General features: G+C 41.7%; 1 protein-coding gene across 2 annotated transcripts in view; it reads right to left on the reverse strand.

Moving 5' to 3' along the window:
• KCNG2 (potassium voltage-gated channel modifier subfamily G member 2) overlaps positions 1–27,077 on the reverse strand; it is a 65,146-nt gene that overhangs the window by 24,950 nt on the left and 13,119 nt on the right. For both annotated transcript variants that reach the window (XM_086743126.1, XM_086743127.1), the window contains exon 2: positions 1,337–2,160. In XM_086743126.1, the coding sequence (XP_086599252.1) occupies positions 1,337–2,092 (756 nt within the window). In that variant the 5' untranslated portion in view covers positions 2,093–2,160. The remainder of the gene's footprint in view (positions 1–1,336; positions 2,161–27,077) is intronic.

A 27,077-nucleotide genomic window follows, 5' to 3' on the forward strand; every position in this document is an offset into this window, starting at 1 on the left:
TACAGTTTTAACTAGTACCTAGTATTACTATCCTCAGATTTTACATCATAAAAAGCCTTTAAAATAAAGATCTTATAATAAATCAAACATCAAACAACATACCAAATGTTTTGTCTTTTTTCCTGGCTGCTACTGAATGAGTCTGATTCCAAATCAAACAACTCAACTGGTATCTAACCAAAGCATACTTTGCAAGCAAAGCGTGGGTTTTACTACACAATGAGGTACTCAAACGCAGGGGTCTCTCTGGAGTTGCTGCACCCATTTTCCATCAGCATGCTTTTTACTTTCGATTCTACAAAACAATAAATGCCTCCTGTCGTGGAAGGACCACTCTCTTTTCTGCTAGTGGCAGTGAGCAACGAGCCATTCAGCACCCAGGTGATGGCCCACAAGAAGGGCTCTGCTTTCAGGTGAGCTTTGCCTTCAGCTGCAAGGCAGAACCTGATAGGGTGAAGTTCACAATTGCATTTAATGACCCTGAGGCTAGAAAATAAGCCCAAATATTTAGTGTCAAGCTTGGATTTGAGTAAAAATAAAGAGGGCATGAACTCTTTTTAAAAAGTCCCCAACTCCCATACTCCTTAGATTGCACTTCAGCACATATCTAACAAAAACATGAATGTTCTCCTCTATTGATCTTCAGATGAGCCCTCACTGGCCTACATACAACTAATCCTGGGAAACTGAACTGCTTGCACAAATAAGGGACTAAACCCTTAGGAAATCCACTGAAGTAAAAGAATAAACAAAATATCCATACGACTCGATTTTCAAGGGCATGAAGCATCCACAGCTTACACATGAGAATACCAAGCATATCTGAAAATTGGGACATTTGCTTTGTTTCCACTGTTAAACTCCTGCCTCAGCTTCCCTGTCCTTTACCTCAACTAGAGCATAAAAATATTTTAGATGTGGTTTTTACAGTGGGGTACTGAGAGTTCATCCAAAGCAGTATGTTAAAGTACCTTTAAGGAAAACTGATCTGTCAGCTCTTAATCTAACTTCAAAACATTAAGCCTCAAGAAAGGCTGATTTTTATACCCACAATAGCTATTTTGTCATCTGGTTAGAGATGTCAGAAAACAAATCCGCTGGGTAAAGCTGCCTGCTGGTGTGAAATGGCGAAGCTGGGCTGGCAAGGCAGAGTTTGACCCAATCTTCCCTCAATATTAAGTGACATAATGCTTTCTGTGCTCTACCCTGGCCAGCCCTCCACATCATAAACATGGAATGCAATACCTGTATGATTACTGGGGTGACTTTGCCGATCACCTTCCCTGAGGAAACAACAACGCAAAACACACTTTACTCTCAGAAAAGCTTCACTCACCCGATCTTCTTCTTCTCTGACATCTGGCATGGTGCTGATGCAGAGGCTGACTGCAGTGATGGCAACAAAAGAGATCGAAATACAAGCAAAGATCTTTCCCGGAATCCCTGAGTGGGGGTTCTCCACCATATCCCTGAGCTTTCGCATGCACAAACTCAATCGGCTATTGTCCTGGAAGGCACATTGCGTAGTTTCACTAAATACCATCTCCCCTTCATACAGCCTGGCCTCAGCTGCCTCCTCCTCTTTCTGTCGCAATCTCTTTTTACAGCACCACTCCAGGTGGTCCTCTTCTATCCCCCAGTACACAAGCTCCTCCTGAAAAGAAAGAGCGCACATCTCCCTGAGAAGCCTCAGCTTCCCAGCTGTCAGGAAAGTCATGATCGTCCTGAAGGCACTAGGATTACGGTCAAAAAAAAATTCATTGCAGCTAACATCATAATCATCGCAGATGTTCATTATCTCATCATAATTGTTGCAAGATTTTAACTTCCCAAGCCTGGTCAAGGGGCAGTTCTCCAAGGTCGTCCATGGAACTTTGTATTTAATACCTCCTACGTTGATGATCACAAACCTGGTCCGGTCATCCAGGCGGGCTAAGCAGCACAAGTCTTCCCCAGGGTGCAGAAGTTTGGCCTTTTTGTAGAAGAACCCTTTCTTGGCTGGCACTTCACAGAGATTTTCCAAGTTATTGAAGGAGTAGGAGCTGAACTCAGGATCTGCATTCCCAGTAAGCAATGCCATTTTGTGATACATTTATTGAGTCCACAGGGAGATCAAGGCTACTCAAACAAATGCATCTGGAGCTTGACTGGAGAGTCAATCTGTAAAACAGAATTTTAAAATTACAAATTTAAAATTACAAATTAGGGCATTGCTAGATGAAAAGCAATTCTATCCTCTCAATCACAAGAATGTTTCTCCATGGTGTTATTGTTTTCCCTATCGTTTTAAGACTACCTTTGTTTTATAGTCATTTGGGAAAGAACTTAAACTGCAATAAGGTCAGAAGCCAAGCTGGTACTTCTAGAGGGTTTAGTCAGTGAATGAACGGAAACAAAACCAGTGTTTTATCATTTTAGCAGTTTACATTTTAGCAGCTTAATAACGCAACTTAGTTGCAAATGGGTTTTTTATGATCTTGGCCCATCTGTGTAATGCATCTATTGCAAAAATGCCTATAGTGTGAAGATAAAACATGTGTGTACAGTATGGCCAGAAATATGATTGCAGCAATGCTGATCATTCCCAATTTAAATTCATCAAGCTTAGGTACCAACAGCAATGAGCACGTGGGAGCTGAAAATCCAGTCTGCAGCCAGCAACCTAAGCAGGTTTGGGTGCTTGAGCACAAAGTGCGTGCTACCAAGAATCACTTGCTACTGGTACCCAAACTAACTGGATTAAAGATCTATTTGGCATGTCTACATGAACAGCTCCACTTCCAAAAGGCAGAAAAGCTTTTGTACTCATGCTGGGGTGCCTGCCGTGCAAGCTAGTGACATCTGCGGCAGGGAGGTGTGCCCCGGAGGTGCTGGAGGCTCTGCTGCAGTTTTGACTGTGGGAGGTGGACAGGGTGCCCAGCAGCCTGGTGTGCTGCTCTTATTTCCAGGTAATGCAGAACCCAACCGGTCACATTTAGCAGGAATTATGCACGTTATGCATAATTCCAGGATTTAATTTGTGCCCTTTGCTTACCTTTTCTTTACCACATCACAATTCACAGATCTGAACACATTTTTTCACCTGCAACATTGCTTCCTCACTTTCTCTAAAGCTCTCCATCCAGGTTCTCCAAAGCTGCCCCTCCAAAGCAGTACTAGGATGTCTTGAAATGCTACTATGTAATTGCATTAGTGAATCATCCAAAACTTCCTGAATTGCTCAAATGTGAAGTAGGAACCAAAAAAAAAATTGGTGTAGGACTGTTTGGGCTCCACACAGAAGACCTGGACTGAGAATGGATGCAGTGATGGGGAACAATCTTAAGCAGGGGATGTAGAAATCTTACAAGTTGACAAAAGACAAGAGAAAAAGCTGAGCTGTGAAGATTAGTCTGATGTTGTTGATGACAGGACGGTAAGCATGAGGCAGTAGCTCCATAATTTATAAGCAACATTCTCCAATTTCTTTTGAACCTCATGCCTCAGCCTGGAGAGAACACTGAACAAGTGGGTGACAGGAAAACTGGAGAGCACACACATTCAAACACATGGATGGGAATTAGGGAGTCTCAGTTGGTGCGATATTGCTGCCGGTGCGCAGTCGTGGTAGCAACTGGCACTTGTTCTTCAGCCCTCAGTAAACTCACAACAGAAGGATCCTCCAAGAGATCAGGCAAGGTGGATAACTGTGTAATTTCCTCCATCTCCAAAGAGCTATACCAAAAGCCCACCGGTTCCCTTTCAGGTCCTTGAAATACCCTCTTCCGAGATAGTCTATGCCAAGAATGCATAGAGCATCCAGGCGAGTCACAACAGGGTGCTTTCACCACTCATTCCCAGTTAGGCTCCCTTTGGCTTCTCACTTCAGAAATACAGATGGGTTCTGCCCCATTATACCTTGACAGCATTAAGGTGCCCACATCAGTGTCCACTAGAGCTTTATACTCTTGTGGGTCTGACATGCCAGGCCACCAGATCTACACAGTCCAATAAACTCTGTTGTCCCTCTCCTCCACCTGGCTGGAAGCAGGGCCCCTCTAATCCTGGCCACAGTATTCATTGTTCATTTCTTTTAAATATGCATCAGAAGTCCCTTCAAGAGAGTCAGAAGTAAGGCTATTCCTTCTCCTCTGCCTATTGGAGACTGGTGCAGCAATTTTCCATGGAAAACTGCTATTTACAATTGTTTTTCCTTGCAACTCACATACCTGTGTCTCTAGGGCCAAGGCAGGTTTCCCATCCCACTTCCTCATGTCCTCTCCTTGGTCACGCAAGGTAAACCACAGGTTACCTCACCACATGTACCACCTCTCTTGAGCAGGGAAATATTTACTCCTAAAAGCTGAAATATTGGCCTGTACTGATGGGGAACAGGACATGTCCTCTTTGAATTGCTGGAACTCCCAGGACAATTTCTCCACAGTCGAGACATAGGCCCATAAGGAGGGCCACGAAGATGATAAGAGGGCTGGAGCACCTCTCTTATGAGGACAGGCTGAGAGAGTTGGGGCTGTTCAGCCTGGAGAAGAGGAGGCTCCGGGGAGACCTGATAGCGGTCTTCCAGTACCTCAAGGGGGCCTACAAGAAAGATGGGGAAAGGCTGTTTAGTAGGGCCTGTTGCAATAGGACGAGAGATTATGGTTTTAAAATAGAGGGGGGTTTAGATTTAGATTGGAAATTAGGAAAAAAATTTTTATGATGCGAGTTATAGAACACTGGAACAAGTTGCCCAGAAAGGTGGTGGAGGCCCCATCCCTGGAAATGTTCAAGGCCAGGCTGGATGAGGCTCTGAGCAACCTGATCTAGTTGGGGATGTCCCTGCTCCTTGCAGGGGGGTTGGACTAGATGACCTTTGAAGGCCCCTTCCAACCCTAACCATTCTATGATTCTATGATTCTATGAAGTGATACTTTCTTCATATTGCCAGAGTTGGACAGCCAGTTCATCCACTTTTTGTTCCTCTCCGTCCTTCCAGGTCGTAATTGCCAATGAGCTGGCGTATGACGACAGTGCACTTCAAGCAAACTTCCACCACACTGGTTGTGTGCACTTGACTTCATCTGGATTTTTAGATAACTGCTCATTGTTCAGGTCATCATAAATGACCTTCAACACAGATAATTCCCTCAGGTACTGGATACCCTTCTCCATGGTAGCCCACTTGCCTGAGTGACACATTACATCCTCCTTAAAGGATACCTTTCCTTCACAACTGACAGGAGTTGCCTCCAGAGGCTGAGGCCTTGTGTCCCTTTTCCAATTGTTTTGTCAATACTCCCTTCTCTAGAAATAGATCCCAGTTGCCTAATTTCTCTGCCCTCTAATTCCAGGCTACTGGCTCCATTATCCCAGCACCAGAGCAGGCAGCTGACAATATGCTCACTCAGATGATGGCTGAAGTCTTTTCGCATGTCTTGCGGCTCACTCAGGGATAGAGATCGTGTGGGTACAGCCTCATTTATGAGTTCTTCCTCTGAGGAAGAGGAGGAGCCCTCCTGCTGAGTTCTTCCTTGGCATGAAGCAAGTAATTCTTCCTCTTCCTCCTCCTGTTTTTGTGATGTCCCTGTTTCAGAGTAGTCTGCCTCCTTGCTGATAGGGCAGTATGCTTCTTCCTCCTGCTCCCTCTTAGAAGCAGCTTCTTCATCCCTTACTAATCAAGCTGACTTCCACTTCCAAGTTTTCTTCTTGTGTACAGGGGCAACTGATACCAGTACAGGTTCGTTCACCGGTTCAGATGCAGCACCTGTCACCAGGGTTTGAGTAGCCACAGTGCCTGTCAGTCTGTTTTCCCTTTCTTTCCCTTGAGGGTGCTGCATAACATCAAGCAGTGTTTGGAAGATACTAGCCAGGGCCCAGAACAGTGCAGTAAGTTGTGTTTCTTTAGAATAGCCACAACATTTTTTCTTCAAATATTCTGTCACTTTATCAGTGTACTTTAGTTGTTCAGGACTAAAACTCCAAACCATGGGAGGTGAGAAGTTCTCTAGATACCTGCCCATGTTCTCCCACATGCCATGCCACACATTACTATCCTGTCTCAGGGTGAACCTCTGGGTGGTATTCCTAAAAAGTGGTTTTGTAACCCTAAACAAGACCTGGCACACATTCAAGAGACATAGCGAAAACATCATGCTGGCTTGAATATCCCCTGGATATTCAAAGTTCTCAAAAACTGTTGTAACTACGTTGGGGGTGAAAAAGTGGGGGGGAAATCATCTGCATAGAGACACCAGCTTATCTTTAAGGAAACTGATGTTACCATACCATAAACTGATATTGCATAGTACAACAAAATGATAATTGTCATCATTTTCCCTGAGGTGATAAACAGCACCACTGGGAACACATAGTACATGTTAGAGTGTATATAACACAACACAACCAACCACTGCAACATCATGACCAGCAACTAATAACTGATACAATAATAAGTGTGTATAGCAAATTTTAGCCATTCTGGTGAGATCTGTAGTTACCTCAACCCTTGGTGTCCCCATATTGGGCACCAAAAGAACTGTCACGGTTTAGGTCCACTCAGCAGCTAAAATACCACACAGTCACTCACTGCCCCATCTCACCGCCCCCCAGAGTGGGACAGGGAGGAGAATCAGTAAATAAAAGAAGGCAAACTCCTGGGCTGAGATAAAAACCAGTTTTTGTAAAAAGTCAGAGAAAGGCCGGTTTACATACTAAAAACCTAAAGTCATCTGAAGATACTTTTTGGCACTGTGACAATTTCAGAAGAACTAACGATGCCAAAATGTCCCCAGTTTCACTTTGGGCAAAAGAACTGTTTAAACACTAGTTTATACGGCGCAACATGAACAACAGAGAACAACAGCTCCTTTGTCTGGCTGAGGGCCAGTAATGGGTAAGATGCAGCAACGTGCATTCGGAGAAATGGGTGCTTTTACAGCACAGGGTTGAGTGCAGCTGGGATTGCAAATACCATTACTGTCACAATGAGAGCGCACTGTCAGCACAGCATATGCTTTAAGGATTTAGTCTCTTGTTGCATTTTGTTGGTAAGATAAAATATTCACTGCCACTACTTATGGCACTGCACTTCTGTTTTCATGCCTCACTTGTAACACAAGTCAACATACAAAAAGTAGTTTACATTGTTTTGACATCAATGCCAAGATTTGCTTTTCTCCTCTCCCCTGTGTCACAGGTTGTTGTATAAAGGGGACAGATACATTTCACAGAATTATTTTGAATCTCATCTTACATGCACTTCTTCCAAGAAGCAGCTAACTCAGTGTGAAAATCTGTAAGCATGTTGTTTATTACAAACTCTCTGGATTGTAGAGGAATAGCCTTTTATTTTGTGGATATAAAATGATGCTGATTAAACGTAAAGCTTAAGGAAGCAGATATTAATTTTTTTTATCAATGGATAAATAGAAAGTGATAATAGAAGTAGTTATGGATAGTGTTACCTTTGGTTTAAAAGGTTGCTTCTGGACAGTACTGGCAGCATCAGACTGCTGGAGTTTAGTTACTAAAGTGAATTTTCTGACCTCGATCTTGTTTGCAGGCAAACACTCCAAGATCCCAGAATCCATAATAATATACATTATTGGTTGGCAGCATTTGTTTTGGAAATCTCAGCTGAAAGATAAGCATGTAAAGAGAACTGTGTGTATTATTCTCCTTGGCACCTCTGAGGTGGTTACCCTACACCAGGGCTCAGTGGAACAGTACAGAAAAGCTTGTCATGCCACTTCAACTGTCCTACAGAAAAACAGAATACACCACTGTAGGGTCCCAATTTGGCATCTATCCTGAGAAGTAAAATAAGCCTGGAAGGTCTGTTTCTGATCTTATGTGCATGGAATGTGTCACGACCTTCACTGGATATTAAAGGGTGTTTCAAAATTATGTGGGTCTTAAAATACTCTCTGCATGCCAAGGTTATCTAATGTATGCACATGCCTACAGTAAAGTATCCCATTCAATATTAACTTTAAAAGCCAATACTTCCAGAAATGATACCACGTTATCATCCAGTTGGCATTTCTACCATTTAATCTGACACATGGGTGCACGAAAGACTATTAAAACACAGTTTGTAAAAAACTGCCCCTTGCAGGGACACAGGACAGACTTTGACTCTATATGTGTTGTTCATAATTTTGAAACGCTGTGGGATAAGTGCTGCATAAATGTTTCAGTTTGATGATCATACACAGGGTGGGTCACACATATTACGAATTATTTTCTTTTTTAAGTAGAGTCAAACAATTTTTACTCACTAAGAAGTACTTTCTTTGGCCATCTATGTATGCATATGTGTACACACACACACACACACACACACACTCTCTGAAGGTTTCAAAGATTAAATGAATGTCAGAAGAATATAAACACTTCATATTCTCCTTTTTGTTAAATTATTTTCTCAGAGGAAAGGGGGCTATTTCCCTGCTTACTGCCTTTTCACCCTGCCTGCTCTCATCACCCTTCTACTCACAAACATTCCTCATCATCCTGTTTTATCAGCATTCTTGCATCTAAGTCATAGATGGTTTTGCATGTGGCTCCACTGGTCTCAAGTTGCCTTGAATAAGAAGGAAAATGGGGCAAAAGCAACCCTGCCAACAGGCTGGCAGGCCTGGTGAGGAGGACTTTAAACTAGTGATGATGAGGAGGAAGCAGTGCAGCGGAGAGTGCAGGGCAACATGGCCAGAAGAGACCGCGTGATCAGTAGCAGAGGGCTGAAGGGTGACTACATCAAGCGTATGCACCTAAATGAGGGCATGCCTTCAGGAAAGTATCATGGGCAGAGCACTTATACCTTTTCTGGGAAATCATCATGACTAGGTGCCTCTGAAGTGCCTGTACACGAACGCATGCAGGCTAGGTAGCAAACAGGAGGAATTAACAGGTCTGTGTGCAATTGCACAGAAGAAACTGGTACTATGAGGGTGGTCAAACACTGGAACAGGATGCCAAGAGAGGTCATGGAGTCTCCATCCTTGGGGATATTCAAAACCCATCTGGACACAGTCCTGAGTAACTTGCTCAAGCTGATGCTGCTTTGACCAGTGGGTGTTAAACTAGAACTTTGGAGGTGCCTTCCTACTTCAACAACTCCATGATTTTGTGAATAGTCTCTTTTTAACTGCTGCTGTAAGTTACAAAGTACTGAAGGTTTACATTTGTGCTACAGCAGCAAGAAGTCATGAGGCTTTTTAGCAATTAATGTTTTAAGATTTTCCTTGTGAGATGAAGCACACTTTGACAAAGACAGGTTATTTTGTCATAATTTAAAGCCATAGACATGAAACATAGATTAGGGTGACTTTTGTTTTCTCTCAAGTCCAATGAGAGTTGAGTCAGTGAATCCATTCTGCAGTGCTCAGCCATTTCCAGTCAGAGACATGCTGGAACCTGACACTGCTGCCTAGGACCAGAGCAATTCCCGCTTCTTATTGTGACATGATTTATAATTTACAAGGCACGCAATTATTTTAATAGTAAAGCTTACACATGCAATTGACCATACATTTGGTGGTATTACAGCTAATGCTTTGGACAAAAAGGTTCAGGAGATCTAGGTTACTCTTGTACTTATTACATTTCAGTAGAACCCAGAAACTCAGTTATAAGTCCCTGCCAGGCACTGTGGAAACATGAAGAGAGGAGAGCACCTCCCCATGAGGCTCACAAAATATGGAACAGATGGGGTGCAATCAACACATTGATTTAAAAAAAAAAAAAGAAAATGAAACTGGGAGGATATGGAAACAATAAAACAGACCCAAATTCAGCTTAGCAAGAAGGTAGACTTCACTTGATTCAGGGGAATTAGCTTCTGAGTTTGTGCACACTGAACACGAATATGGCTCCCTACATACTCATTACCATAGAATCACAGAATCATTTAGCTTGGAAAAGACCTTTAAGATCATCAAGTCCAACTGTAAACCTAACACTGCCAAGTCCACCACTAAACCATGTCCCTAAGCACCACATCTACATGTCTTTTAAATACCTCGAGGGATGGTGACTCAACCGCTTCCCTGAGCAGCATGTTCCAATGCTTGATAACCCTTTTCAGTAAAGCAATTTTTCCTAATATCCAATCTAAACTTCCCCTGGTGTAACTTGAGGCCATTTCCTCTCATCTATCACAAGTTACTTGGGAGAACAGACCAACACCCACCTGACTACATCCTCCTTTCAGATAGTTGTAGAGAGCAATGAGGTCTCCTCTCAGCCTCCTTGTCTCCAGGCTAAACAACTCCAGTTTCCTCAGCCACTCCTCGTAAGACTTGTGCTCCAGACCCCTCAACAGCTTTGTTGCCCTTCTCTGGACACTCCAGCACCAAGTGAGGGTGCCCAAAACTGAACACAGTATTCATGGTGCAGCCTCACCAGTGCCGAGTACAAAGGGAAGGCCACTTCCCTACTCCTCCTGGTCACACAAAAAAAGCAGGCTGTGCTAGCCTAGTTAGGGCACCACAGTATCCAACTGTATTGCTTCTTGCCCTCACATTAACACATTTAGATCTGACATGGACATCTTTGCATGGCCTGATGCCTTCCCATGCAGATAGAGGACTCATAACTTTAAAGGATGCATTACGCTACCTCTGGCAACCGTGTCACGTCTATACTCAAACTCCCTTGCTAAGGGAACCATTCAATATGTGTCCAGGTAGCACCAAAGTACACACCAAGATGTATGCAGTGAGGCTGACAGGTGCCTACAGCTTGGACACAAAACTAGAAAGAGGTCAACCACAGCTGTACAGATCCAAGACTTTCTGCCTCAGTGCTCCAATCTATGTTAAAGCATCGTTATACAAAGATATGGACAGTATTTATCTCACTTTTTGCTTCAAATTTTTGTTTCAAATTTTCTAAGTATATTTGTGCCCGACCAAGCACAACAGGAATCTGAACTCTGCCCGTTGCTTTGTACTTTTATGTTATGAAAGTTGTTTCATAAGGAATGAAAATGAGAATAAGTGACATTGGTTACACCAGAAGCATCAAACCATTCTTCTGCAAGCTTTCTGAAGTAAAGGAAGCAGTGCTGAAAGTCATTTTGGAAAGAGTCTAGATTTTAAAAATTATGAAGACATGTAAATATAACTTGTTTACTATGTATGTTGCCAGGTTCACTCTCAAAATATTCAGGAAAAAATCCTACAAATTAAAATTAGAGCAGAGTAAAACTGCTATAATCTATAAAAGGATACACTACAAAGGACAAAAAGGAGTCAGGTTGATTCCACACAGAGTATTTTCTATGTAACCCCAACTGAATTTTACATATTTCTGTATTTATTATCAGTAAACTTTAATATCCCTAACCTGTTAAACCACCATCATTCCTGCTTAGAAAAGGCCAAGAAGTTAAAAAGGTACTAGAATTTTGAACAGTCCTTCATTTTGTCCATTTCTTCATCAGAGTTACAGGAGGCAGGGATGCAATCTTACACACCTAGCTGAGATGTCCCCATCAAACAGAGAAAGGCAGGCTCCTTGTGTAACAGTGGAGCAGAACAGCTAAGATAGGCCTCTTCAAAAAGTAGTTTGGGGCTATCAGGAGGATGCTGCACAGTCCGACAAGAATCCCAGGAAGAGTCATGCCATAAGGGAAGTTGCAAAATTCAGCATGTGAAGCTGGACATTGTTTGCATACTCTGTACATTTTCCTTGACAGTTTCATTAATTTAGTGGAGGAAAAAAGGAACAGTTTTCTTCAGTGAACATCCCTCATCGCATTTATGCCATGCTTTGTAATTAGCTGAAAAAATTCAATTTGTTAAATGAACAAATCAACTCAAGTGACTCAACACTAATTATTCTGACATGCGTCCATAGTTATTTGTCTACATTAGATCGTAAGTTATCTAGTGTTACTGCACTTGCCAGAGCTGTACAGTGAAAGTATTAACACTGTGACATCTTTAAGAAATGAGAGATTTTGTCCAACTAACCACCTGAAGGTATAGGACCCTTACTTGTATCTTCATAGCACAAAACAGTCTTTTTCTGTACTTTCACAAGCTTTCAGTCCCCATTTATCCTTGTACTCTAAACAGAATTTAACTACTGTTTCTATGAAGGTCTTTGCACACTTTTGTGGCCCAGAAGACAAAGGTAGCTGTGCTAGATAAAGGACAGACAGAGGAAGCACTCCTTGCTTTCAAATCCTCCCCAGAATTACAGAATTCTGTTAAGGCTAGCGAGCTTCAAGATTTCACAAACATCCTAAAACACAGAGCACTTCCACAGTGTATTTCACTAAACAGAACTATCTGTATCCCGAGCAATAAAAAACTAGCAGAGCCTGCAAAGTTTAGACAGATCCTACAAGGATTAGGCAGAAAAGTTGTTCCCCACAGAATTATTATTACTTACAATAAAAACAGAGCAGCATGTTCAAACCATGCTTTATTTGATTAGGTGTATTAACCTTCATTTGGTTACAAGAAAAATGCATGTTTGCTTTCATGATCAGTTCATATTTCCTGAATATCTGAGCAGAGACATCAGATACGCACAAAGCAAGTGATGGGCTAAAGTGGACAGATTTTGGACAAGGAGCCGTACTTTAACCAGAGTCTGAGGAGGTTAGATTGCACTTGGAGATCTGTTTGATCCAGTTCCTGTTAACTGCAACCATGGATTAAGTATACAGTCTCAAAGCCCAGAATTAAAACGTGTTCCGTCTGCACTTGCTTGGCCAGTGACTGAACCCTGCTAACAGGGTACCCTTGACCCCAAATACTGGCAGCCACGAGATGGTGAAGTTTCTACCCCTCCATGAATCATACACAAGTTTATTTTAGAAGACTTAACAACTAATCCTTTTAGTATCCTGTTTAATCAACCAGTCTAAGAGACTCAGATATGCTACTAAACTTCACTACTCATGATGGTGTTAGTCGCCAATCTGAAATACTTATTTCCATGTCCTTAGATTGCTGTATTTCAGAATAACCAAACATCAAAATCTAGCTTTCAAAATACCTGCTCCAGTCATGATTATGCACCCACAGCTGGCCTAAGGTACAGTGCACTATCAAATGCAAAACTGACAGACTGTAGCACGTTAAAAGAGCATTGTTTACTCCTCTCTCCCAGGAAATTAAACAGATTGTCTCATGTCTGTTGCCAAAATTCTGGAAGCATGAAAAACCAAACAAGTTATGAAGTCTTTGAAAATCACAGAATTATCATTCAGGTGTTCTGATGGATCTGCAAATCACTGCAGGGGGGGAAAGACATTTTTAGCATGAGCTCTGCTCCCTCTCTAACACCAGTATCTTTTATTTCTGATCTATCCTACTGATTTTTGCAATTCTATACTTAGCAGCTTCCCACCCAGATGATTAATATGCCTGATTTAGTATAAAATGTAGCAATGAGAGTTCTGACTGGAAATAAGAAGGTTTGTCTGTGTGATGCCACTCTTGGCCCAGTTTCACAGTCAGATGTTCATGATGATTTACTGGGGCACTTTTCCTAATAAATGGATGAGTGTACTTGTCCTTACGTCTCTTCTGGGGGCCGTTCACAGGTTTGTATGAATAGCTGTTCAATATACATGTTTAAATATGACAGGACGAGAGGAAACAGCCTCAAGTTGCACCAGGGGAGGCTTACATTGGATACTAGGAAAAATTTCTTCACTGAAAGGGTCGTCAAGCACTGGAACAGGCTGCTCAAGGAAGTGGTGGAGTCACCATCCCTGGAAGTATTTAAAGACTTGTAGATGTGGTGCTTAGGGACATGGTTTAGTGGGGGACTTGGCAGTGTCAGGTTAACAGTTGGACTCAATGATCTTAAAGGTCTTTTCCAGCCTAAATGATTTTATGATTGTATGAATAAACACTTTTATCAAGGGCTCATGAAGATGTAGAGCTAGGCTTTTTAGCTTCTACATGAAATCTTCTGCAGAGAAGATGAATTGTATACAGACTGCTTTTTGTCCTTTTTGTTAGCTTTAACTAGTTAGCACTGGATTTTATGCATCTCCATTGTTTTTTTGCAGATGATGTTCTTGCTCTCATGTGTTTTGTATGTGAATTGTGCATTGACCTAAAAAATATTCCCATCTCTGTTTAAACGTAAGTCTACCCTTTGAATTCAACATTTTAGTTAATTATTAACATCATTGCATAGAATGCCTTTTAATTTTAGACTCTTAAGACTGTATACTTAATCCATGGCTGCAGTTAACAGGAACTGGATCAAACAGATCTCCAAGTACAATCTAACCTCCTCAGACTCTGGTTAAAGTACGGCTCCTTGTCCAAAATCTGTCCACTTTAGCCCATCACTTGCTTTGTGCGTATCTGATGTCTCTGCTCAGATATTCAGGAAATATGAACTGATCATGAAAGCAAACATGCATTTTTCTTGTAACCAAATGAAGGTTAATACACCTAATCAAATAAAGCATGGTTTGAACATGCTGCTCTGTTTTTATTGTAAGTAATAATAATTCTGTGGGGAACAACTTTTCTGCCTGATCTTTGCAGGCTCTGCTGGTTTTTTATTGCTTAGGATACAGTCAGTTCCCTTCATTGAAACACACTGCAAAAGCACTTCAAATTTTAAGGCACTGTGAACTCTTCAAATTCAGCCTTTTGAACAGGGTGTCAAATCAGCACAGAGACAAAACAGGCAAGATAGGGGTGACACACAGCTGTTTCAAACTGAACCCACCCCATGAGTACACATAGTCCCCTCTTTCTATTGTATCAAGCCTCCCTCCAATGAAGAGAAGAGGAGAGAGAAGTGGAGATTCCTGAGACAAAAAGACTGCAATCCTATTGCTCTCATTTCTCTGACCACTACGAATGCAGAGGAGCACAGACAGAAGAGAACAGAGGCCAGAGAAAAAACAGTGAAGTAAGTGGGACAAAAGAGAAATACCACATACAATTCAAGCATAGGCAAGATGGAAAACAAGCAGAGAAAGCAAAATAAAACCAAAGGTGATTATGATAAGTTTTAATTTTGATGTCAAAACATTACAATATACAAATGGCTTCTACTGTCACATGGAGCTATACACACCCTCTGGATTTCAGACACGTATTTCAGTAGCCTAATATCAGAGCGATCAATTCGTCAGTGAGAAGCAAACTCTCAGCTTATGTGTTCAGAAACTTGATTTTGGGCAAGTCACTGCCCAACCATTGCCTCTATGGCTTGGCCTGCATTCTGAATTCCAACTGCTAAATCAAATGCCTACAGCTATACAGCATAAAGATCCTGCTGAGAACTTGTCCTATTAGCCTCAGCTTTTCATTCAAGCCTGGGTACAGACAACTTATATTATGGACACCACAAAAAGGATCATGGTAAATCAAGAGATCTAGTCCTGCAGCAGAAATTACTAAGCCTTCGGGGACCAAAAGCTACTGCCAAAATAGTTTCCATCCATCCAGTTATAGTTGGTAGATTCAAGAGAAGAGCTAGGCTCTGTCAGAGGGGAAGAGAAAGCAGAAATGAGGGAGAAAAAAAGATAACCTGAAACCTTGGAGAAGACACCTGACATTTGACATATCTGCCACTGGGATCCTGCTGAAGCAGCCCATTCACCTCAGTGCTCCATTTTGCTGAATGACAACCGGCTACGGAAATGATCACATCTGTCTGACAGACATAGACTCCAGGGACTTTCAATCCACAATTCTGTGCCAGCACTCCAGGGCCTCTAATATAGACATCATGTATGCCTGGTCTCAGCTACTCGCTCCAGCCTCTGCATTGCATGTTTGGATGCATGCTTCCACAATGCTGGGTCTCAATTCCCTGTCCAGAAGCGCTAGGTTTGCACTGACTCATGTCAGGGCTGATAGAAGGTTCCCAGACCCAAATGTGTTTAGGTAGAAGGGTGAGACACTGTGAAATGGTAAGCCCTTCCCTCCTCCAAATCCTGGCCAAAAGAGCAGGGAACCTTAAAACACATTTTTTAAAAAGGGAAGAAAGGAGAAAGGAGCAGATAAAACTCTCCAGAAAACACATATGCTGGAAATCCTCTGCTGTTTGGGGAGCTGGAAGGGAATTCAAACAGCTTCTGGTGAATAGGACCTGCCAGATCCCAAATCTGACAAAAGGAGAAGCAGGAGCTGAAAAGTGAGCTCTTCCACTTGCCCTAACTCATCCACGTGTTGACCCTGTATTATGTCCTTGACCTTAATGAAGCTTCCCAGTTTCTCTACTCTGTCTTTCTGTTCATCCCATCTCTGTTTACTCTCTTCACTGTACCAATCCCTTTCCCATTTCCCTCTCTCCCTCTCACACTTTTTCCCAGCAAGCATTCTCAAGTGATTTGTGAGAATACGAGTATTTTCTACATTTTCTGCTGTGTGCAGATTATATCTCCTTCCCCACAAAAAAAAAAAAAGCAACAAATGAAGACTGGAGTTAGATGCTGTCTAACCACTCAGTGTCTGACAAAGTCAAAATCAACGTCCATGGAACACACAGCAGGTACAAGTTCTACTACACATCACTTTAAGGAAGCCAGCTCAGAAGAAAAAAAGCTAAGTCGAAGCCCTTGCAGCTTGGCAGATGGTTCATACACTACTTAGGCCACCTATGCTAGGCACATACTTGTCACAGGAGCAAACGTGTTTTAAATGTCAGCACTGCCCTTAGAGGTAATGAACCCCATGTACTAGTTGAGTGACATTTCAAGCAGCTGAAACCATCGGTACACTACCAAATGACTATTTTAACCTTGAGACCTGCATGCTCATACGCTGCACATGCACACTAGCTGAATCTTGTAAACAAAAAATCTGGGATTAGACTCCTCTGTCTCCAGAGCTCGTTGTTCAGTTCTGCCTTGTTTGTCCCAATAACCCTATCCATGCTTACAGGGACACACATATTTTGGCACAAGATAAAGAAGGCTGCAGTTTCAGAGCCCTTGGATGAGGTCACCTTTAAACAGAGGGGGGTTCTTAACTTTACAGCATGATGCCACACACTGAGCATTGGGAATAATCACAAAGGCTAATAACTGCTGCTTGATGCAGGGAGCATTGCCTGTCCTACTCTGTGGGGAAAATTCAGGAATCTTCTCCTCCAGACATGTTTATAAATGAGGAGGTGCTCCAGATCTCGCCCTGTACACAAGCTGCATTTCCACAATGAACAAGCTTCCCTGCCGGGAGGAGAAAAACCCCAGAGCCCTTCACTTCTATTCTGCTCAGTCTTTACCCAGGAACACCTGTATTTTGCAGCTTTCAGGTGTGCTGAACTGAAAATTCTGCAGGAGCTTGACTAAATTTAAAAAACAACATTTTTGCTAAACTAAATATGAAAATTAGTAATATAACTAGCAAAGTAGCCCTTCATGTATTTATATTAATTTTAAAACACAATTCTCTCTTGAAATGTCATTCAATTTCATGACATCTTCTATTCTGAATTCCTCCTAGCCAGATGCCTGTACTGGTAATATCAGCCTTCCCAAAAAAAGCTGACAGGACAAAGTCAGAACTTCTGGGCAGGAGCACTTAGGCTTTTGGCTCCTGGAAAGGCAGATGGTTTGGATGTTTCCCCTCAAACAAGTGATAGCAGAGGCCTTTTGCTGTTTGGAGTTACAGATGCATCCCCCACTCCCGACCTGCTATTCCAGAAGATGATAATGACCTAAAATAGTCTAAGGCATCTCTGTGATTTCTCTCACCAGCAACCCACTTCCCCTACACTGAACTGCCATTGCTGTATTCAGCAGAGAAACTCTTCAATTCACTGAACACACATGCTCACTTAAAGGATCATCTGATGTTATCAGAATTAAATTTTAATGTTTAATAATTAATCTAAAGGATTAGAAAACTTTGCACTCTCCCTAGTGTAGTTATTTCAGTCAGCTCACAGAGCAAGGGTGTTAGCATTTTTAAGACCTTGTTCTCTATAAATTTGTACTTTCAGTGAACTTACCTATACAATGCAGTGGCAATGAATGGGTCCCACAGTGAAGATGATGGCTTTAAAATAAACTATGACTGACCTAGTTACGTGCAATATCTTCAACAATCATGCTGAATCCTTCAAAAAACACCTCCCCTTTCAAAAACACTGGAACAGATACAAGAGGTAGGCTGACAGGCTAATTAATCATATGTGCAATAGATGAAAACATTTCACTGACATCTTCCTGGAGAACACTGGTAGACCAGAGGTCAGGATCACATGCTTTGCCACAACGTTTCCAGAGAACTGCTTCAGTGATAGAAATGGCAGAAGCTCAACTCTAACAAGAGTCCCCTCTCTGTCCAGAAGTTTTTGACCCAATAGGTTTGTATGAGCCACTGAATGAGGCAAGCTCTTGGGGCAATGAAAGTGGGTAAGAAAATAGGATCAACATGAAGAAAATAATCCAGGCCTTTGGGTGATGCTTAGTGACATTATTTATTTACTAATTGTTTTTTGCAATTGGGCTAGCAAATGAACAGTTCATTCTCTCCATGAAAGCTCTCCTCTGTTCAGAGCACCTCCAGCATCTGCCAAATTGCTCATGATCATTCTACTTGCTATGCCAGCAGATACACAGAAACATCAGGATAAAGTACAGCTATGGAGTTCATTTTACAGTATCACTACTACTGATGGGGCTCTGTTTCTGAGCAGTTATTTTCATGCTGAAAAAGGACATGTTGTTACTCATAAAGCATACATTATTCTGCAAGTGCTACAAACAATAAATCACTCTGCCGGATCCCAGTATCTCTGGCACACTCCAAGCCTGCCGGTTTCTTCCTGTATGTTGTCATGCTTTAAATCTTATTACCATCAGAAAAATGACCAGAAACTTCAAGCTACTTCAGTTCATTGCCACCCAGCCTTCCCCTCCCATGAGGAAGGCTCCACGAGCTGCAGTCTGTGGTGCCCATGAGTTAAAAATGGAAAATTAGGAGTTAATTAACCCAATGGCTTTGTTCAGGAGGTATGTTAAGATTTCACTATAGCATCCAGGGCTCATCCAGCGTTGCCAGTGGAGCAGCTTTTTCACTTCGTTCTAACCTCTCACCATGTCATCATTTAGCCCCACTCGAGACCAATCTACACAGTCTCTCTCTCACTCCTCCAACCCTCCAAGGAAATAGGGAGAGATAATTTAAGAAAAAAAAATGCTCAAGGTTTGAGATAAGAACAGGGAGAGATCCTTAAAGTTACTGTTACCGGCAAAACAGACTCCACTTGGGGAAACTATTTTTTTATTATTAAACCAAAGCAGGATAATGAGAAAGAGAACAAAAACCAACTTCCCCTCACCTCTTCCTCTTCCCAAGCTTAATTTAATTTCAAATTATCTCTACTTCCTTCCACTCCCCAAGTGGCACAGGAGAGGAATACAGAATGGGAGTTGTGGTCAGTTCATCACACGTTGCTTTCCACCACTCCTTCCTCCTCGGGGGAAGAACTCCTCACATTCCTCCCCTGCTTCATCGTGGGATCCTTCCCACAGGCTACAGTCCTTCGTGAACTGCTCCAGCGTGGTGTCCTTTTCCATGGGGTGCAGTCCCTCCCGAACAGCTGCCCCAGCATGGGCTCTCCACAGGCCACAGCCTCCTTCAGGCATCTGCCTGCCTCAGGGTGGGGTCCTCCACAGGCTGCAGGTGGATCTCTGCTCCTCCATGGACCTCCATGGGCTGCAGGGGGACAACCTACTTCACCATGGTCTGCACCACAGGCTGCAGGGGAATATCTGCTGGGAGCAGCATTACTCCTCCCCCTCTTTCTTCACTTGGCATCTGCAGCCGTTCCTCTCACAAGAAATTCTTCACAACTGGCACGCAGATGCCTCTCAGGATCTCTTCACATCTCATCTCATCTCCTCTCCCTGCAGCCAGGCCGGGCTGACTCGGGCCCAGTCGGCCACCCAACAGGTGGCCAGAGGGTGAGGCCTGCAAGGCCCACAAGGCTCGCGCCTCCCCCTCTCTGCCCCCACTCCAGCTTCTTCACATCATCTTCTTCTTTTCTGTTTTTCCCCTTTTTAAATAAGTTATCACAGAGGCATTATCAGGGAACATTCTGCTACCAATTGGCCTGGCCCTGGCCAGCAGTGGGTCTGCCCTAGGCCCGGCTGAGTCCACTGGACAAAGGGGAACAACTTCTAGGAGCTTCCTGCAGAAGCTGCCACCTTAGGCTTCCCTCACTAAATAAAACCAGGACACACTGCAACGTTCATATCATGTAGCTCTGTAGAGGTAGGCTTATTGTGTGGTGCTGCGTAGACACACCAACAGGCTTTACATCAGCAGAAGCAGTTTTATCACACAAACCAATTTACCCTGCATCTTGATTACCTTGTCTCTCTGTGCAGAACTGTCACTCTGAGCACCTGCCCTGATGACTCACAACTAGATCTACAAAGGCTAACAGGCCCATGGGGCAACTCCATTACCAGTGGAAAAGAGGAAAGTGACCAAGATGGTGATCTGGGCCAGAAGAGTCAAGAAAGTTTCTTCTCTAAGTTCCCTCTTCCCACTCTGCAGCTCCAGGACGTTTGCTCCTCCTCCATTCCACCTTTACCTGATGGGCCAGCATAGTAGCTAGCCAGTCCATTATGCGGCTGAGATGATATGTATGACTATGTCAGCTTCAGCAATGGAACACTGCTCTCATTTTCTTGCATTGCCAGAAGCTCCAACAGGCTCTCAAAGAAGCGGGAGACTGCCAAGTGTAGGAATGATTTTGCACATTTTTTTTTTCTTTCAGACTACACTTCCCGACTGCAGTTGAATAAGCCTATCTAACTCATCAGGTCATGGCTGCTGGAGCACTGCATTACCGGCATTGTTGGGGACAAAAAGCTTGATGTTTGGCTAAATGAGAAAGATAATGGAGGTTCACAAGTACTAACAAAAAGCTAGGCTCCAGCTCACTTTCAAGTTTGCACTTTGTTAAATATTTGGTATGTCTGGTGCACTAAAACCTGGTCTCTACACAGACCTTTTCCTCTTCCTCCATAGTGACAGCACTGAGTAGAAGTGCTTCTAAGGCACAAGGCTTATGTGCTCAACAGCTTTGTGATATTTGTATCATGCAGTACAATAGAACATCCCAGATTTGGCTACCTCAATTTTAGTTATCCTATTACTTCCAAATAAACCTTTGTTATTTTATTACTGTTTACTGTTCTCTTGCTAACAGCCAATCTCTACTGTTAACGCAGAAGAGCCATTGAAGAAACATGCACAAAAATAACTTTCATTCTCTCTCCTCCTGAAAATTCTCCACAAATAACATCTCATAAAATATGAATTCATATCCCATTAGCTTTCTCATCAAGTAAAAAGTAAACATGGGTATCAGCATCTAAAAATCTGAATAAAGATCAGTAAATAAGTAGCTAACAGCTCCTTAATGAGAATGCTTGAAAGGAAAGCATGTAATCTGATTTGTACTGCATAATTCTTTTTGTATTATTTATTTTACACTTTAAATGACCTCATTTTATTTCATGCATTCAGCAGTCTCAGTCACTCACTTTGGCACACAACCATTTAGCTTAAGCTCTGATCAAGCAGCTGCTCTCCAGTTCATTCAGTCCCCTTCCCAATGAGAAAAAATTTGCTCTCCAAACTTAATCCTGTACAACTACATGAAAAAAGTATTTGGCTGCCAAATACTTCTATATGCTGACAGGAACTTGCAGCCCCATTTGGTTTCAGAAATGCTGTATCGTCATACTCCACAGGCCCTAGCTTCAACTGAGTCAGCAGGAATTGAAGTGGCTATGGAAATTGGCTCCTAGAGAGGACAATCCTCAGGGTTTTGAGGAGCTGGAGCAGAGGGGACCCCTGGGAAGGCTTGCTGGACAGAACGAGTTGGCAAGAAAAATCCTACCAATACTATACAGCGAGTCCATAATATAAATTTCTGTGTCTCTGCAGTCATTACAGGGATGTTTTTGTGGCTGTAAAAGATAGCTTTGTGATCTAGAAGGGAAACAAAGTGTGAAATAAATATGAGACATGAGCAAACACAGAAGAGTTTATAGAAAGAGAGTGGGAGAGAGAAAGCACTTAGCTAAACCTCTTGTGGTCAGCTAAGAAATGTAAATTGTACTGTTTTCAGACAAAATATGATAATAAACTAAGATCACTTGCGGGTTTTATGCTTATAACAACTAGTTAAGTTAAAAAGAAATAAGTAATTTCCTGAAACACTGTGAAGGAAGGCTAAAAGGCTTTGAATAGAGACAAATATGGTATAAAGCAGATACTTCATTATTTTGGAACCTAAGCCAAGCACAAGCTGAATCTGTGCACTGTTCATGTAAGTTCGCAAGTGCCAAGCAGCTTGTAAGAAGCTCTCTGCCTCTCTCAGAATCAGGACTCTAGTCAGTAATATCACTAAAGAAAGGCATTACCAAGTAAATGCGTAACTGGTACCAAGCCTGTGCTTAACTATATCTAAACATATGTAAACACTCCTCTATAAAATTTCGTATTTCTCCCCCTATATATATCTCATATGTATATACATATATATTCTGTTGAACAGGCAGGGAAATTACAGACATGAGGTCTGAGACGTGAAATGCTTGTGAGTCTCCAAGCACAACCCTCAGGGGTGCAGAGCCAGGAAGCACCAAGGCTCCTACCAGCCATCAGCCCTCGCTGGCTTCCAGTGGAAATGAGAAGCTGCAATCTGGTGCCTGCAGAGAGGCACTTAGTGCAATCTGAGACACCCTAGGATATCTGAGGATGGCAGATGTGACACGATGGCAACAGCTGGATGCCAAGCAAGATGTGCTAGTACATCTAAAAAAGCACTGGATGCCCATCTTTGGGCAACCAAAACTGTCCTAAGTAAGCAGGGTCCTTTAGGTTCTTCGAAAAAATCTTTGCACACAGAGCCTTTGAGGATTTATTTGTAATTTCTTGGCAGCAACAAAAGATCCTCCATATTCATAACTTTTTAAAGTATGGCACTCTTACATCAAAAGTCAGCACTGCATATCAACTGATCTCTCCATGGAGATAAGACACTCACTGAAACAGCAGAAGTGCTGTTAAAAAAATAAATGGATTTCTACTGTGTTGTGATGATGGAAACCCGAAACATCTGTAATTAAAGTTAAGCACTATTCTGGAAGAAGCTTTCCATAAGAATCACATTAGGCAACATACTTATTACTAAATGCTTCCTGTTTTACCCAAGCTGAACACATTAAACAATTTGTATTACTGAGCCTAACTCCTTAATTCTCAAGTTAAAGGTGATCACTGCAGATACTGGTTTCGCAGTTTTTGTTTTCTTTTTTTTTTTTTCTTTTCTTCGTTTCTGATGTCCGTAGCTTGATCAGGTGCCTGCTCATACAGAGGTACTTGTGATAGGAACCAGATGGAAATATCAACGTGCATCTAAGTTGACAGAGCACATTACTTTTGGAGGGGAGATACCTTGGTCACACATTGGCGTTATAGAAAACATGATGGTCCTCATGCAACAAAAGGGCTGTGGTTTTCCTTTCAGAATACTCATGCGTTTCCTTCTAAGGCACAGGCACACACCGGAGAGCCAAACGGCAAAAGAGAAGCCAGTGAAAGGGTCAAACAATGTCAGTTGGTGTTACCTCTTCTGCTGCTGGATAAACGTTGTTGTCTAAAAATAGTAAACAGTCTTCCTGATCTTGGACTGGTAAAGTGAGGCAGAAGGATTTCAAAGAAAACTGCATGCTCCTGGAATCATAACACAAAAATGCTAGTTTCCTCCAAATCATCGAGGTTTTACTATTCATTATATTTAAACAAAACCAAAGCCCAGCTATAAAAAAAAAAAAAAAAAAGTAAAACTAATCACCTAGATAGCCCTTTCCATAATACTAGATCTCACACTTCTGGCCTCTGCCTGTTTTACATATACTCTGCATTCCCACTGACTTCAGACAACTGGGAATTTGTTACAGTGAAAGGAAAATCAGGGTCATTGAATTCACCAGTCCATGACAGTAAAGCAAGGTACGTATTTACAGGCATCATATGAGCATCAACTGGTAGCTATTTCAGAATGCTTGGATATTGTGTGTTTGTCACACTGTCATAAAATGTTATAAATACACAGCTAATAAAGATGCCCAAAGTGTAGATGCAGTCTTGCAATATGGACAGCCTACTTCCATCTAAATTAAGAAGGCTTGTTTTAATTCTGGATACAGAATGGTGTAGAACGTCGTCGCTCTTTTTGCTTGCAAACCTGTTAAGACTTTCAGCTTGCTTGTTATTTTGCACACAGAGAACCAGCAATTCCTCATCTCCAGCAGACCTATTGGACCCTGTGTGGTTGCACCAAATGAGAGGAAGAAGAGAAAGCAAAGAATTGGAAACCACTACAAAGGAGCCTTCCTGAACACCGAGTCCAAAATTCTAGAGACAAGACGGGGATAAGGTGAGAGAACAGACAACATGTATCCTCATTTCTACCCCACTTCACACACCTAAACGCCTTTACTTCCACAGGAGAAAGACTCCTGTAGAAGCTCCACTACCCCCAGCCAAGCCGTCCCAGCCAGCCAGCCAGGAGGAATTTTATAGATGTTACCAACATTTTAATTCCAAATTCTCCTGGATGTATCATAGCCATTGCTGAATACCTCCTTTATGGACATCTGCTCTTACACCCCTGCCAGTGTTTAATGCTCGCTCCTCTCAACCAAATCTTGAGCTCCACTTTTACTAAAGCGTGAATGAAACACCATTTATTGGCCTCCTTTCTGCTACTTTCCTAATAATGGAAAGGCAAAGGAGTTGCTTGTGATATCTTTTCTTCATTCTCATTATCTGGCAAACCTCTTCTCCGTTTAAGTAGTTTCTTTACTCTCTCTCCAACGTATTCTCCACTAGAGCAGCATACTTTTCCTTTTTTTATGGATTCACCCCAAATAAGTGTCTCACAGTATCAACTCACCACGCATCAGCTCCAGCTCCTCATTCCCAAGTCCATTTTCTCTTCCACAGAGGAATGCATAATTACATTTACGCAGGATAGCATACAAAAATCACCCATCATATGGTCATATATTCTAAAAAAAATTGACCTGCAATTGTTATCCACTGCAGAACTGCATCCCAATTATTTCTAGCCATCAAATCTAAGCTGCAAAGTCAAAAGTTGACTGAATACGGATTACTGACGCTGGGTTTTGGAAACAGTAATTTGTCATTTATTTACCCAAGTCCTACTTTCAAAGCTACTGTGATCTCATCCCCACAGGCCTTGAAATTGATTTTTGAAACAATGCTTAAATCATCTTTTCATCTGGCAAACTTTTCTTAGGTACTTGGTTTAGAAGTTGAGGTTCACCCTGTCTTTTCACGTACTGCTCTGCGCACTGATGTAATCTGCTCTCTGTCCTTGCTGACAGCTGTATGCTGTAACGCAAGGGGGCTGGTGAGTTACCACATGCGGAACACGAGGGCAACAAATGAAATTTTCCTGAAATGTTCAATAAGCAATGACTAACAGCTTTTTTCATTATCAAAACAGTGACAAAAATAAATGATATTTAAGGTTACATTTTCACCACCTCCTTATTTGTATGTACAAAATGCACTCACATAAAATTTTTTAACTAATTAGATATGCAGCTATTCACATGCCTTTTCAAGTGCAGCTGTATATGCTAAAATGTAGATTTGTTCATATCTGAATGACTGTAAACACACAAACCAGAAGCCCAATGAAGGCAATTTAATCTAGTGGATATTGCATATTAAGTAAAATATTCTAAGTTTTAATATTGTAAATTATTGTTATGGTATCCCTTTATGCATTTGCAGTTCCTGCATGAAAAGAATCACATCTGATTCACTGGAAATAAATCTAGTCAGAGACTGTAATGAAATTCAGAATGTGCAAAAGCTTCCACAAACAGAATAAGCAAACCTGTATAATTGGTGCATTCACAATTTATTTCAGTCATTTTGTTTTACTGACTTACATTCCTACTGTTCTTAAAATCTTTTCCTATAAATTATTTTAGGCTCTAATAAATGTTACTTTAAATCCTCCCATTTCTTTTTGTTTAATTCTGCAAATTTTATTGCTTGAAACATCCAGTAAGTACCTGCAACAGTTACATTTAACCTTCCATATGCCCTTATTTCTCATATTTACTTTCTAGGACAAAGACTGGTATCACATTTCCTTTCTTTTTATTAGGCTTCTTTCTTACTGCTACATGGCACATGTAACCCTTAGGCTTACAGTTTACTAAGTTAACTCATTGTCAGCACCTTTCATCTTCTCTCAACTTCTTTTCACGCTGCAGATTTATCTCAATTCATTACCCTTGCCAGTTCTAAAAACTTTCAAAATTTGGTCTGCTGAAATTCAATACCAGTGCAAGATGACATAGGGACAGTCTATAACCTTGACAAGAGATAATGACAAATTTTGAGCACATATCTTAGTTAGCCTTGACTAGTCTTATTTTATCTGTCATTCAATGCCCAGCAGTATACCTGGGGCACACTACACAGACCATAAAAATCAAAAGTGCATTCGTTTCCTAGAAAAATATGCATTTCCTTCCCTTTCCTAGTCAATGAACAAACAAATGTTTCTAAGTTTTCCTTCTCCTCATCACTTTCACAATACTCCAACTACTTTGAGTGAAATCACACCAATCTACCTTTCCCAAAGGTAGATGGATACATATTATTTTAACATATCTTTATTTTCTTTTTTTTTTTCTTCAGGAGGGTGAGGCCAGCAAATTTTATACCAGACTACCAACATGCTGGAAAGTCAAAATTTTAACAAATACTCTGTACTCCTCCTGCTTTAACTTTTGGTCTGAAAATTAGTATTTCTTATGTTGATATAAAAGATGAGAAATAATAGTGTGTGGCCAAAAAAAGGGCCACATATATAGGAAAACAAAATCTGTCAGTTACATTGAGCTATTTCTGTCGAATTTGGCCTTTTGGCTCTACTCCAACCACATCACTCTAGTTATGTCAGTGACTTACTACCATGTGCTCACCAACTCATGGCAGTATTCCATTACTTCTTCAAGGTGATTCACAGAGCACGAGATTGAGCTTAAGGTAGCTTCAAATGACAATAAA

The sequence above is a fragment of the Chlamydotis macqueenii genome, chromosome 2 (genome assembly GCF_036417535.1).
Source record: "Chlamydotis macqueenii isolate bChlMac1 chromosome 2, bChlMac1.mat, whole genome shotgun sequence".
Taxonomy (NCBI): domain Eukaryota; kingdom Metazoa; phylum Chordata; class Aves; order Otidiformes; family Otididae; genus Chlamydotis; species Chlamydotis macqueenii.